This window comes from Anas platyrhynchos, chromosome 2 (assembly GCF_047663525.1).
Source record: "Anas platyrhynchos isolate ZD024472 breed Pekin duck chromosome 2, IASCAAS_PekinDuck_T2T, whole genome shotgun sequence".
In the NCBI taxonomy this organism is placed as follows: Eukaryota; Metazoa; Chordata; class Aves; order Anseriformes; family Anatidae; genus Anas; species Anas platyrhynchos.
Window position 1 is genome coordinate 89,274,582 of NC_092588.1, and position 15,330 is coordinate 89,289,911.

The 15,330-nt window shown below is 38.6% G+C and overlaps 1 protein-coding gene across 9 annotated transcripts in view; it reads left to right on the top strand.

Annotated features, from left to right (window-relative positions):
* Nucleotides 1-15,330, top strand: part of FARS2 (phenylalanyl-tRNA synthetase 2, mitochondrial) — a 244,062-nt gene that overhangs the window by 64,014 nt on the left and 164,718 nt on the right. For all 9 annotated transcript variants that reach the window (XR_003495430.3, XM_027451612.3, XM_072035023.1 and 6 more), the window contains 2 exons: nt 5,364-5,523; nt 12,109-12,240. Coding sequence is in view for 8 of the 9 variants with exons in the window: in XM_027451612.3 (XP_027307413.2) it covers nt 5,364-5,523; nt 12,109-12,240 (292 nt within the window). In the remaining variant the exon portion in view is untranslated. The remainder of the gene's footprint in view (nt 1-5,363; nt 5,524-12,108; nt 12,241-15,330) is intronic.

Genomic DNA, 15,330 nt, shown 5'->3' on the forward strand with positions numbered 1-15,330 from the left:
AATCCTATTATATATATATGCCTCATTGTACTGATACCTGTAGAGCAGCATTGCTTTTTCTTCGTTGTTCTAAAATATCAGTATGGTTTTCCATTAAACACAGCAATGATTTGTTTTTTTTCAGAAACACTTTGATTAGGTTAAAAATCAAAACAAGCAGAAAAAGGCCTTTCTTCACTGTAATTGGAGGACCGAAAACTGAAGAATCCAGAAATTAAGGTGACTGTTCTGCAGGCTTGTTGCTTGAAATGATCTTCACCATTTTGTAACAAAACAAATGCTTATTGGTATGTAGTAAAAACCATCCTGTTGTGCAGCCATGGCCCGTGTATCTTTTTGGCACATGAAACTGCATGGACTGAGGTGCAGACTTACAAGTTTCATCATCTTGGAGGCTGATTGGGGCTGGCATTAAGTTTTCTTTTTGATGAGACATCATCAAATGGCGTCATCTTCATCATTCCTAATCCATCAGTTGAGTGTTACAGCACATTAAAGATGTAGTGGAAATGTTTTGCTCTTTGTAAGTGAATTTAGAGTGCAGCTGTTTGTTTATTTATAGAGATGTTCATTGGGGCAGTGAGTCAAAATGTATTAGATGTGGCAAGGACGAGTGCTGCCACATGCAGACTCCCCTTGTGTAGAGTGGATCTTCAGTGCTGGTTTGTTTGTGAGGGTAAGTACATGAGCATTACGTATTCATTATCTTAATAATTGTGTATGCATGACTGACAGGCATAATAGATGACAACTTTGTGGAAAAACAGGATATAGTATAGACTGTCCTGATCAGAAACCTAATATAAATGCCAGCCTCCTGTGAAGAGAAACTTAATCTTGCCCTCAACATTAAATGTATGTAGAATGAAGCAGTGTGAGATTTAAAGTCTGTCAAGTGATTGAAGAAATGCTGGGGTCTATGTTGAAACCATGTGTGTGACTTCTGTTCTCCATGCCATGCTGAGAAATACAATGAAGTGCTTTTAAAGGAGCATAGCTCCATTTTTCTTTGTCCAATTAGAAACTAGTATTTTCTGGGCACTACATGTTACCAAATTTGACTGTATTCTTAGTGTGAGCTGTCCTGATGTGAGGACAGGGTAAAGTTCATGCCAGATGGTAAGGTCACTTCAACTCCTTTCTGCCTTTGTAATGCAGTTTCATTCAGATACGCTGGTAAATTGCGAGTAACTTAAATATTTTTGACTTCTGCATGATGACACAATACTCATTTTTTGGAGTGCATTTACTTAAAGAACAACTTGACTCTACAGTAGATAGAAGCATAGGTACTTACCACATGGTTACATGAAATTTCTCTTCAATTAGTAATAATAATCAATCCTGTCAAATACAATAAAATACTTCATTTTCTCTTAGTCTGCACCAAAGGAATAAATGTACATGAAATTGTAACATCTTCAATGTGACAGTGGTTTTTTTTCCAAGATTTAGATATTTTTTTCCATCTGTTCATGTATATGCTGGTGAAGAACTGACATCAAAAAGGAGAGATAGTGGTTCTTTATTTTATTTAAATTTTGACATCCCTGGCTTTTATGTATGTAGAAATGAAGTAGTGTTTCTAATCCAAGACGTATTCAGCACAATTTGGTGATCACTATAGTGAGACTGGTCTACCAATTTTAAATTGCGTATCTTGACATAACAATATTTGTGAATGGAAAAAAGGGGAGTAAATATTAATGCAACCACAAGGTATCTGTTTTTCCTCGGTATTGCCCCGTCCACAGTTGTGCTGGAATTGACAGGAGCTAACAGAACATCTATGGAAAATGCCGGAAGGAGTCGTAGCGCCTGACTGAAAGGGAGCCATTTTGTTACTGTCACCTGTGTTTCAATAACTCCTTCAAGACCTGGCAGCCTTTGATGCTGCTGCCCACAGTGGCCCTGCCGTGACCCGCATGCCAGCACACCTCTCAATGCAGCCAATATGCTGATAACCTTACATGATATGCTCACTTCTAACCCAGACCCGTTTCGCAGCCCAGATCCCTGAGCCACCACATGGACGCTCGGCCCGTGTGGGGTGCCTATGGATGGTCTGGCCGGACAAGCCAGAGGCAAGGTTGGGGAGCTGCTGCATGACCCAACACGTGTATTTAGCGGTCCTTGCATGCATTTTCTTGGCACGTCTGATCCAATCTGCTGAAAAAAAAATAAAATTGCTTCATTGCTTAGAAAGTAATTGCAATATGAGCATTTCAGGAGTAACACAATGGTATGGAAAAGCGTGTCCATGTAATACCTGTTTTAATGTGTACATCTGGTATGTTCTAGTCCAAGGAGGGAAAATCCCTGTAGGCTGAGGAGTGTTTCTGGTTTACTGAGGATAGTCTCTTCAGGCGATAGAAAAAAAGAAAAAGCCAAAAGCTACCTGTAGTGGGCAGCCCAGAGCAGGAATCCAACGTGACCACACCAAATGGCCGTGTCAGGGAGCCCGATTCTGTCCATTGCCTACCGAGGGAGCCTAAACTGAATCTGCTCCATACAGCTGGCTTTTGGGAAAGCCTCTTGGCTTTCAGACCCCGGTGGTAGATAGTTAATGTGTCCTGCTGACAGTAAATTAGTTATTGGGTGGGTATCATCTGCTTCTTCCAGCCAGAGCAGAAGTAATGGCAGCGGTAGGAAGTGTGGGGGGGTTAATCCTTTCAAGTGAGCACCTGATTAAAAAGTCTGCCATTTAGTAGTGTAATACCTAGTTTTGTCAAGCTGTGGCCTTTTGATTAGTAAAAATGTTTTTGTTAGACTGGTGAATTATCATTTTAGTATTTCTCTTCTTGCTCCTATTTTGCATTTTTCTGCAGTGCACTAAGGCGATCAACTTGAGAGGTGTATTCTCAGTCTGCCAGCCAAGTCTCCTCCTGACTAGCAATACAAATATAAATGCTACTGTTGTATATGGAGTGGTAATTCGTGTCGAGAAAATGATTGATATTAATAAAGAAGGGGGAGATTTGAGAGAGTGGCCATGGGGGTTGGAAAGCCCCGTGATTGAGATAACATTAGACTCTTAACGATGAGGCCATCAGGAATATAAAAGAGTTTAGAGGCAACAAAGAAGGGTGATTCAGGAGACTCCATGCAGTCTCCAGTTTCTTGTTCTCCAGCCGTTAAGGCATGGAAGTTTCTGGGTGTTTGCTGTTGTTGTTATATTCAAAGTTGTTTGACCAATGAAAAGTTGTTTTGAAACGAACTGCTGTGGAGAGAAGGGTATAAGAGGGGAGCCTGCCCTCAAGTTAAAAAAAAAAAAAAAGGCAACACGATGTGATGAAGTTATGTCATCAATAAAGAAGCAGAAAGAAGGAATGAAAAGGAACAGGCTGGCAGAACGGAGACCAGGACGGGAACAGGCGCATTGATCGCCTCATGAAGGCAGGTTCGGCCAGACTCAGCAAACTGCTCAGAGAAGCTCGTACAGAAAGTCGCTGGAAATGGGCGCACTGGAGCTGGGAAGAAGCTGGAGCTGAGAGAAGCGGACCTGTGCACACAACTGCCTCTCGCTGGTAAGCAGTTGCGCATTGTGGAGAATCATAGGCCCTTAGGAACAAAGACTGTCCTGGTAACCTTACAGCTTATTCTCCTTATTAACAGTCGGACAGTTTATGATCTTGAAACATGGGACCAAATTGAGGTCAAGGTGTGGGACTCTGCAACTAAAAATGACAAGGTTGCAGTGGGATTGCTCGGCACCTGGTGAGCAGTCTCTGAGGCCTTAAAGAGCCCTGTGGAGCCACAATCACAAACGTGTGGCTTGCCAGATAGTGAGGGAGCTGCAGGCTCCTTTACTGATCCGACTGTTAGCCATGGGCCCCTCTGCTGCTACAGCCATCGAAGGCTTTTGCTGTTACGCCCCCTGTTGACCTGGACGTGCCTGTTGACCCAGGCCTATTGGCCTTGAAAAGGAGATGGATATGCTTTTCTTCGATCCGGGAAGAACGGGATCCATAAGGCCTGAAGACCGAGTTGCTTGACAACTTAAAGCGAGACATATTGTTCAAAGGGAATGGAAAATGGAGACTTGTTTGTAATCAAGAAAAGGAATGGAAAATGGAGACTGTTAAGTCATGGAACTTAAAGGATTGTTTGTTACCTTTTCTGATTGTATAGGCGTACTCGGGTTTAGTATGTAAAGCAATGTTCTGTAGATTTAGAATGTTTCATGTTCGTGTGTGCGTGTTGGTGGAACCTAAGACTCCCCGCACACCCAGCGCTGTTTACTTCCCTTTTATACCTTTTATATCTTTTATAAGTATAAATTACTAGATTGTGATTGAATTGAGACTTCATTTATAACACTACTGATGTGTTTTTTTTAATACCCTGTATCAATTTGGCTGCTAGTTTGCATGCTGTGTAAACTCAGACTCCTTCTGCATGTGTAGTATGTGTGAAACATGCTACAAATTAGTCAATTAGTTGTGGCCAGCATTTGTAGGCTACGCGAGGTTTATTTGAACTTTTTAAAAGCATTTAATGTACTGTAGAAGTCAAACTGCAACTGAAACATTTGTGCACATCCATAGATTGTTAAGGTTACACGCTGTTGGTGGCATCTCTTGAATAAAAGCTAGCTATGTTGGGAGGCTTAATGTGCAGAAAATGTCAATGTGTGGTTTTTTCCCCTGTGTGTGTAATGGGTTAAATGTGCAAGGTGGAGGAGGAAGGGGTAGTAGGAAAGGGCACTAGAAACACTTTCACAATTTAGCCCCCTACACTCCAGAATTAACAGAGCTATATAGTTGTAAAGATTTCAAAAAAAAAATCCTCTTTGCTGTCTAAAATAGTTTGTCTTCCTAAGACACAGAACCTCCAATGAGGTGACTTAGTGAGAGTGTTTTGTTGGTCCCTTTGAGAGGATTTAGAATCACCAGTACGTATCTGCCTGGGATTTCCTGGACAGAAATGTATGGGAATGTACAGGAAATCAGAAAACTGCAACTTGCAGCAAATGTGGTGAAGAGCAGCCTCTGAATGAAGAGCAGCAAGTCTGGCACATCCTAAATAAGATACTTTCAAAATAACAATATCCAAAAAAAGAAAAGAAATCGCTTTCCTTTATAAATAATATTGAAGAATATACTGTATTTATAAATTATTATTGAAGATACAGTTCAGAAACAAAAGAAATCTTACATCAACACAAGAACAGAAATATTCGAGTATTGTAGTGTTTATTGAATAGAATTTGTATAAAATCACAGCTTTTACATTTGTTTCTCATGGTGAAGGCATAGCAGGTAAGCTTCTCACTTAAATCAATGAAACTTCCTTTTTTTTTTTAAATTTAGAAAGCCATTGATGCAAAGCACTTCTTTTGTTTGTATGTGTTTTTGTTCTAGTTGTTCTCCAACATCAAAGATGGTGAAAGCTTCCAGTTGTTTGAGCAAGGTCATCGCACTGCACACAAGCAAGAATGTCACACCATGGAGGCAGTGAGGCTGGTGGAGTTCAATCTGAAGCAAGTGCTCACAAAACTCATGACTCACATCTTTGGTGATGGTAGGTTCTTGCACCTTTTTTCCTGGCCTGCTGGTAGCAGTGGGCATTCATACTTTTGAGAAAGATTTTGCTGCATAACAAAAATGGGAGACTTCAGGAGGGGTGACGTTGACAGCTGGTATTCTGAAATAGTCATACATGTTTGTAATTTTGGGAGTCCTCATCCATATTCTTTATTTACATTTTTGTCTTAAGTTTTGTGTAAGAGTTCCATTCAAGTGTCTTTTAATTTTTGATTGGTCTTACACCTGTAGTCTGCATTTTATTTATTTATTTATTTAAATACTATTATATGTGCACCTTATAAAATTATCAAACACAGCCCAACACACCACACACTCGTCTCTTAATTTTCCTGAATACTGGTTCGCACAATGCTGTGAGCTGAAGAGATTTTAGTTATGCCAGTGTGTCCAGGTAACGTAGCAGGCATGAATACAGATAGGGACACGTCTGATCCAAATACAGGCTCTCATCTGGCAGCACGGAGCTTGGCAGAAGGAGGTGTACATATGTGCATGTGTTGCTTTGGTATATGTGACCGCAGAGTGCCCTTACCACTTCCCTCACATGAATAAATAAAACTTTGCAGCTAAGGGGAGACAGTGTTTGCTAAGTTTGCACCAAGATGAAAAATAATTGTTGTTTGGTACTTAGAGTGGACTGAGAAAGGGTAATGAATGTCTGTGTATAAGAATGAAATATCCTCTCCTCAGAAATACCTGCTTTTGGTTTCAGTAGCTGCTGAATTTATAAATGGCCTGAGTTAAAATTGCTGCCCTAATGCTATTTCCTGGCAAAGAGGCTGCTCTTCTGAACTGATTCATTTTTCTGTTGAGGAAATACTGGATAGCATTAGGATGCATGGAGAATGCTGGCTACTTTCAAAGCTCTTTTAAGATGCCCACTGAATTTAGAGCAGTAGTTCCAAGAGCGGATTGATGATGGTAACAAGTCCTTTCTATGACTCTTTGAATATTATTCTGATATTCTAAAGGAGAATTTACAGCAAGAGAAACTTTTAACAGCTTTTGTTTTATCCTGCATGGACAGAAATTTTTTAGGTTCCTGAACTCAGTTTTTTCTGTGGTTGTATTTAGCAGCATGTGTATTTGACTTAACAGCAGCCTTTTGACATGCATAAAATTAGGATCAAAGTGAGCAATTGGAAGAATGGTATTTTTAGATGAACCTCATATGCTAAGGATGTTGTTGAAATAAGCAATTCTTAGCCATTATTAGTTATATTTGAAACTGTAGTGACATCCTTCCCTAGCTGTTGACAGAAGCAGCACTTTAAGCTTTAGAATGTTGGCTATAATTAATTTTTCCAGAGCTCACATGATAGCTAGAAAGACATTAAAAAAATTATACAGACTGAAAGTAGATGCCTCTTACTGTAGGGATTTTCTATGTCTATATACACAATATTTTTCCTGAAACACAAAGACAAGATATATAATGATTTAAATATGATTGTCTCTCTTTTTTTACCTCACTCCCCCATGTAAATGTGATGCTATCTCTCCTTCATTGTCTTGATCTTGTAAGCTGTCAATAAAAACAGGAAAGTAATACTCAGAGAAGCAAACTTCATGCCAGGCACTAGATGTACAAGATGAGCGGAATGCAAGTGACCTGAGGCACACATAATTAAATTTATATTTTGACACCTGTTGTCTTTAATTTTTTTTTTTCACTTTACTTTTAATTAATTTTTGTGTCTCATTTCTCTGATACATCCCATCAAGTCCCATTAACCTGTATGTGTCCAATTCGTATGGTTTGTCCCTCACTCAGCCCTCCCCTGCTATTGGTGGTTTGCCATTTCTTTGTAGTTGCTTCTTGATATAGAGGTTTGGGGGCTGACTTCACCTGTGAAGACCAAAGTAAAAAAGGCCCTGAGTATCTCAGCCTTTTCTTCTTACACTTCTGCTTGTTATTGACTTACTTACAGAAGGTTCCTTGTTATTTGTGACAACCCAAACCAGTTTGAGCTCCAGCTGGGCTTCTGCCTTTCTAGCAGCATCTGTGCATGCCCAAGTAGTATTTGTTTGCATTTTCTGGGAGTCTGTCCCTTTTTCCATCTCTCATATACTTTTTATTTGCATTTGGGCTCACTACATAGCTTACTGTTTAACCGGGTTGTTTTCATGTTTCGACAGCTTTTTTTAATTTTTAATTTTATTTTGCTACTCATCCTCCTCATGCCCCTTAGGATCTTAAACTCTGCAATCTTATAAACACTGTAGTCAAGGGTGCTTTTGACAGTAATGTCTCTGACCAAGTCATCTTTATTTATAAGGAGTAGGTCCAGGTTACTTGCCTGTTATTAAATAAATGTGTTGTATTATCTTCCCCAGGTATACTGGTTTCCAAGGACCTGTTTCCAAACTAATTCTCATTCTGTTTTTTGCTTACACTTTCAATCTTTATCACCTTTCAATCTTTATCCCTTTTGTATTATTTTTAGTGTTTGCTGCAAATTCTAGTTGTCTTATAACAAACACACACAACTAGTGGGGGCCGTTGCTGTCATTTTTAACCCATTAGGGAAGTCCCTGTTTTTACAACAATTTTTTACATAATGAGGGGTGTGAAAATCCCCATAAAATTTAAACAAACAAAAAAGCTCTCCCAAATCTCTGTCTAGAAATGTTCCTGTCTTTCTATTGCTACAGTTTTAGAAACAAGATTTCACCTGTTGGGATATATAGAGAAAGAGGGAAGCGTGGCCTTTAAAACATTGGACACATGTTCCTGTTAATGTATTTCTCATTTGGGTCTTCAGGAAGCACACACACTGATTTGCTCCTCTGCTGAGAAAACACCAATGTGGAGGTGGAAAGGGCTCACAAGTACTGCAGCCCACAGCAGTCTTGGGTATGCTGCTGTGCTTCGTGTGTCTCTCGTGACAACACAAAAGTCTTGCAGAGAGCAGTGGCTCACAACTGGCCGGGTGGAATAGGCTACACCCAGTTGTATTTGGGGTGTTTCCACGCGGTCGATAAATGCTTCCAACTTTCATCCCATTTCTTACAAGACGACAGCCTTAATGAATGTAGCTCTTATCCTGCTGGGGCAACTACAGGAACTAAGCAGTGGGGATTTTGGAAAGCAAAGAGATTTGTGGTGAGGGTCAGCTGCTTTGTCAAGTTAAGTTGCAAAGGGTTTTGAGCTCAAAGCTGAGCATACTGGTTTCTCATGTGTTGGTTGAAAGCCTGTCCCTAAATATATTCATTTCGTCTTGTAGTATTTTCATTAGATTCTCCTCAAAGTTTTCTTTAGTGGTTCACTATTGTCATATTTACCTAACAAATTCCTAGGCACCTGTAAGAGAAGGTGGGAAGATGAGTAATGCCGTATTTTAATTAATAGTTCTGCTATTGTTAGTTGTCATCAAACAGCCACTGAATGTCATTTAAATCAAACACATTGCTCTCATCTTTCTTTTTAACTCTTGTACTGATATCTGTAGAGTGCATTGACGCTGACAATTAACATCGACAATTTATATTAGCTGAATTGGAGGTGTGGGCTACTCAGCAGTTGACTTCTCTGGTGGCCCCAACTCAATGCCTTCTGTTCTCCTTGCACAACTTTCCTCTCTCTCCCACAGACTGTTTCTCTAAATATAATCCTCATAGCAACAAAGAGAACTTCAGGTCAGCAAAAACCATCTGGGTCTCTGGCTTTGTTGCTTCAACACCACGGCGTAGCAATAGACTGCTTTGATGTGTTGGTCGCTTTCTTTTCTTTTTTAGTGCCTTTGGTCAAGCCTTTTTCGTCGTGAGACTCAATTAGACTAGCACTGGCAGATACTTGTTTAGTTTAATATCTGATAAGACCATTACTTCGAGTGCAAGTTAGGACCAATTTCTTACCTAGATTCACTACTTAGAAATAGCAGTAACTATTAAATTTTTCCTTTCTCACTGGAGATGCAATACCTAGGTTGCTAACGTACACGTGCCCGCTGGAAGGACTCCCATGGACATCATGAGGATGAGCTAATATAAATAATTCCTTGTAACTAGTGAAATTACTGATTTTGTATCCAGTGATCAGACACTGTTTAGATTCTGCATTATGCTCTCTTAAGTGCACCCCTGAGTTTTTGGTCAGATATGCATCTCTCGGCCTCCTCAAATGTCTAGAAAAGATAATTTTTTACCAGGATAACCATAGTCTTTATATGCAGAAATATATCAGGCCTAATCAAGTAAATTATCTGATACTACAGAATGCATGATCTTCACAATCCTTTAAGTCTTTAGTGTTTTAATTTTCTGAGTGTGAGCAATGTCCTTTAATCCTTGGGAATATGCTGAGTACAAAGACAATAATTTGTCTAAATAATAAACATAACCATTTATTCTGTGATTATGGAGAGGCTTAATCTTGCTGAAGGCTGAGTGCCCTCTGCTTTTCAGTAGAGTCTTCCAGAATCAGAAGTCTCAAAGAAGACTTCGCAGAGATATTCCTGGGTGTCCTGGCTACAGATAGATACAATTACGTGTCATATGGGCTTAATTTAGAGAGCAGAGTGAAGGTGAGAGCTGTTTCTTCCTTGTGAATATATATATATATTTTTTTTTCGTATTTACATTTAAAATGAGTGTCCCTTAAGAAAAGTACTTAGAAGTCTTAAAACTCAAAAAAACAAAAAGCAACGAAAAACCACTTTATTTTATTTCATCTTTTAAAATTTAATTAAGAATGAAAAGCAGATAGTTTTTTTTTCTGAGCTTCTTTTTAAAGTAATTAGATGATTAAAAAGAAACCACAGTCAGAATGTTGTTTCTGAACATCAAACTACTTGAAATTCCATGTCATTCTTGCTGCAGTTGCAAATTTTGCAATCTAAATGAAAATATTTTGTGTGCATAGCTTCGCAGTGAATGCATAATTGTACAGCCCTAGGATTAAAAACGCATTTGTACAAAGATTGGGAAATTAAGAAACTGTTTTCCACATACCATTCTGTTGTATGCACATGACTGTATCCCACCTATGTGATTTTTTTTATCATTATGTACACAAAAACACTGTATGGTGATTGATCGCTGTAAGTTGTAATGTAGTTGTAAATGGTATAATTGCTAATGCTTCCAATTTTCTGAATTCTTTGTGTAAAATTATCAAAGCACGTCTAATGTATAAACTCGCTGAGGTTGAATTTTAAGAGAGAGAAGAAAATTTAGAAGTACCAATGTGTTTGTTTTGAAACCTGCCAGTCCATTTGAAAGTTCATTACATCCAAAAATGTACCTTGTAGCTGTCAGGTCTTTTAGGTTTGGCTGTACATGCATACTTCTGTTGTAACTTACTGTTTCTGTAGCCACATCTAATGTTTCAGAAGTGATCAAAGAAAATCTAATTCTGGAGGCTACAACAAATGTTTTGATTTGAAAAACTCTCAGTATAGATCATGGGTTTTCACATTAAGTTCCTTTTATGAAACAAAGCCCCCAAGCCAAACCAGGGGTGTTAACAGTTCCATCACCCAAACAACCTTTGCTCTGCCCTTTGTTTTCAGAACTGGGCCTGCCGGCTTGTTAATGAGCCTATTGATGGTTAGAATTTGGCTTAGCTGAAGGGAAGGATGGTATTGGGGTTAAGGCATTGAGCAGAGGATTAGCAGTTCAATTCTCTTCTGAATTTTTATGGTTCATGTTTCCGAAACCTTGTTTTTCCTGGCACCTAATGGCTAGAGAAAAATCTTTAGCAACAGACTGCTTGTGTAAATGATTACAAGAACTAAAACCCATCAAATATAATGAGGTCCTTGACTACAGCCCTGCATTTGACAGTGCTGTAGACCTTGCCCTCTTCTGGCTCTGCTGCTCTGCAATGTCAGGTGGTTCCCATCTCTCCTCAGTGGGACTTGAGATGTGGGGAGGAGAGGGAATTAGCAAGTGCCACTGCACTCTTGCACTTCACATCCATGCAAAATTTAAAGCTGGTCTCTTGGGAGCTCCACAGGTCCAGAGTTCTCTTTGTGTTTGCATATGGCATACCTAAATAATGCTGTACATCTCTCTCTGCCTGTGTCTATGTTCATATAATTTTGTGTATAGACATATATTTTTAACATCTATATTTAAACATACACAGAAAGAATCTCTCTATATTTTAAATAGGTTCTGATGAAAAAAATTGCTTGCCTAGCTGATCAGCAAAATGCAATGGAAAATTTAAGACTTAGTTTTTCTGTGAGGAGCAGTTAGTCATTTCCTGGTGCAGAGAATAACAAAATTACTGACTTTCCAATGATCTTGGCTCATTTTCATTCTATGCCAGGTGGTTGCTAGAGTTTGACAAATGATAGATTTGGTTTCAAAGGGTGCTTGAATTGCACAAAGTGTTTTTCATATTAGGGAAGACATGGTCATTTTTTTCCACAAGTTTTAAGATTTATCGCCTTGCACAAGTGTTGTAAATTAGTTTGTTTGCTATTTATTTTCTCTGGATTGCTGTAATTGGTGTCATTAGTTGAAGGGCAAGTTTTACAGATGGTTGGGAGGGATGGCCTTTTATGCATACACTCGTTATATTTATTTATTTTTTTAAACACTGCTACAGGACTGCAAGTCAGATGGGTAGACTGCTACTTCCCGTTTACTCACCCTTCCTTTGAGATGGAGATCAACTTCCAAGGAGAATGGCTGGAGGTCCTGGGCTGTGGGGTCATGGAGCAACAGCTAGTTAACTCAGGTACTGAAACTCCTTTACTTCATTGACATCTCTATTAGCAAACACTTCCAGTGCAATCAGTTTCACAGCCTGAAATGCCCCCCTTTCTCCTGGTGAGTGCAGGCATCTCTGTTAGCAGCAGCTGCCACAAATAGTCCTCAGGTGGAAGGCAGTCCTTCCATGCTGTGATTGGAGTGTAACAACTGAGTGAGCTGGAGCCTGCAAACAGAAAGCTTGTCTTTCATTTTCTGCGATAAGGAGACAGACGGATCCCAGCTTTAAAATAGAAACTGATGAATTAGGTTGTGCATTTTTCTGACTTAGAAGAGAAGTCAAGTGCATGCACAGTTATGATTTTAAGGTATTGTGAGCAAATAGCATCCCCTAGTATTTGAAATATGAGAGTGTTCCGGTATCTGTAACATGTAGAAAGAAGAAAGTGACTTCAATCATCATATTGCTAGTTAGTTGCTGGGTAAATGATAGGTTGCTTTTTGGTTCTGATTTTCCTCTATTATCCTCAGCTTTGTTAGTATGAGGTTGTAAATTTCATTAAGAGCCACATGATTTAAATTGGAATTATGACAGTAAAATGTCACATGACTATTTGCTTTCCAAAATTTATATATGAATACAAGGAAAGAGAGGAGAAATTATGTTTTTTTTTTTTTTTAATTATTATTATTTTCACAGTGAGAATTTAACATGCTTGTCTTTTCAGTGACAATAGGCAATTCTGCTTAAGCACAGGGCAGCGCTCAGACCTCCATCAGTCAGTGTCTTTCAGTATTAGTTATTAGGTGTGGGAGCCTTTTGGAATATGATCCGTTTAATTCTCACAAGCACGCTTTCATATAGCCATAGAATACTCAGTTGATTTCACCGCAGTTGGTTTGCAAAGCTATTGTGTTTTAATGTGCTCTAAATATGTTCTTTTGAAGTCCAAGTAGGATACCTATAAATGGCCCCAGTTATTTGGCACTGCTTTATTTTCTTCAAAGCTTGCATATGTCTTAATACGATCATTTTACTTTAATAAAGATGAATTCCTTTCCAGAGTTTCTCACCAATGGGTTAATGCTTTATGCCAATGTACTTTATCAGGCTGTTGTGTTCATGGTGTAGTAAATATAACACAGGTTCTGATCAGCCTCAGAAGTGAAAGAGTGCTGTGTAATATTATTTTGATCAGATGTAATATGCTAATGGCCAGACTTCCTTCTTTAAAAGCTTTTATGCTGCTCAGTTCTTACGTTTAGGTTCTTTTAATGTGTGTGAGGAGAGCTAAACTGTGGCCCCGAAACAATTACTGTGTGTGTTTATTTGTGTGTGTGAATGAATGTACATGAAATGCCAACAGGCAGTTTTCTACAGCAGTCAAAATTTTCAATTTAATCTGTCTCAGCTGTTTCTCACCTCTCTGAATTACGGTCTTCAATGTTATATCCCTTCTGCACCAAAACTCTACTATTTATTGTAATTCTAATCTTCCAAGACAACATGAATTTATTAATTCAAGTCTAGCTTTTGAACACCTTGTGAATTTGTATTATTAGTTGGAAAAACAAACAAACAGAAAAAAAAACACAAAACAAACCACAAAGAAGGACAGGTTCTTTTCCTTTATTAGCAAGATACTTTTAGAGGGTTGGACCGTTGAAGAAGTGCCAATCATTTTTCACTTCATTTAGGAGTTTCACTTTATGCAGCCATACTTTTGTTTTTCAGCTCCCTCTGGTAATTGCAAAAATACGTGATTACAGCATCTGAGTCTAATGTAGTTTTTGAAGCATTGAGATCTGTTTACTTTTAGTGAGGAAGAAGTGTGGTAATAATTTGTGTTGGCTAACAATTAGCTTATTTGATTTTAAAGTAACATTGCAGACAAGTTAGTTCACATTTTCAATCAAGTAAGGAGTCAAACACAAGCCTCCCCTGCTTACTACTGCTCAGAGCATTCTTTTCTTTAATCCTTTTTCACAAAAATTTATAAATCCAGTAGTTTCCTGGCATGCCAACCTGCATCTTTTTATGATGAAGCCAGGTTTGCTACTACTAACCCATAGTTGTTTTTTTGTGTATGTGTGTTTGTGTGATGTGGCAGCAATCTGCCTTTGCCCAAAACTGAAAATGCAGAAGTCCAGAAAAAGATACTCTGTGGAAAAGAATGAAGGTGAAAATTTTCTTTCCTTTCTCCTTCATCTTTTTTTTTTTTTCCTCTTCCTATTAGGACTTGAGTATCCTCTAAAACTATCTTGAAAATAAGTGTTTCCTTAATACTTACCTGCTACCTTTAGAATGTCTCTAATGTTTCTAGTATCCACAATCTCTAGTCCCATCTTTGAAACACCAAAGGTTTAGTTTAAAAGCCTTCAGTTTTAAACAAGCTCCAACTCTACTCAACCCTACAGGCGTATTTCCTCGACCAGAGAGTAAATGCTGGTGCCTACACCTCCCTGCTCTGTATCTTTCCGTTGTCAGGTGTCTAGAATAGGCACTGCAAATTGCCTCTTCCCATCTCAATCTCTTCATGGGCTCTACGAGAAAACACCTCAGTAGGACTGAATGAAAGAGAAGAATTACTCATTTTTGTCTGGTTAAATTTGTGCTGAAGGAATATTTCACTCTTGGTGTGCCGGTTTACCAGGTAAATACAGAAAGATCTTTTTATGGTGTGCTGCACAGCTTGGAGATAAAAAAAAAAAAAAAAAAAAAAAAAAAAAAAAAAAAAAACACTGGAGAATAAACTGATGAATTTACAGAATTTACAGATTATTTTTTTGTGTGTGTGATCTGTATCATTTCTAGTATCTTGCAGGTTTGGATTTTTGTTTTATGATTTTTTTTGGTCTTCACTTGATATTGAATATTACAGTGCACACTTCCGAAACCTAATGTGTGTTGGCAAGCATTGTTTTTCCTTCCATAAGAAAATATTTTCCTAAGGGAAAGAAAGATAGCTTTTTACCTTTAAAATCCTCAAATCCTTTTTTGTACGTGTTACTGCCCGCCGATGTAAGACTGGTTTGTAAGGCAATCAGAAACAATCACTCAAAGCAGAAGCTGCATGTGCCTGGCGACTGATGGTGGCTGTAACTTAAACAGCCCGCA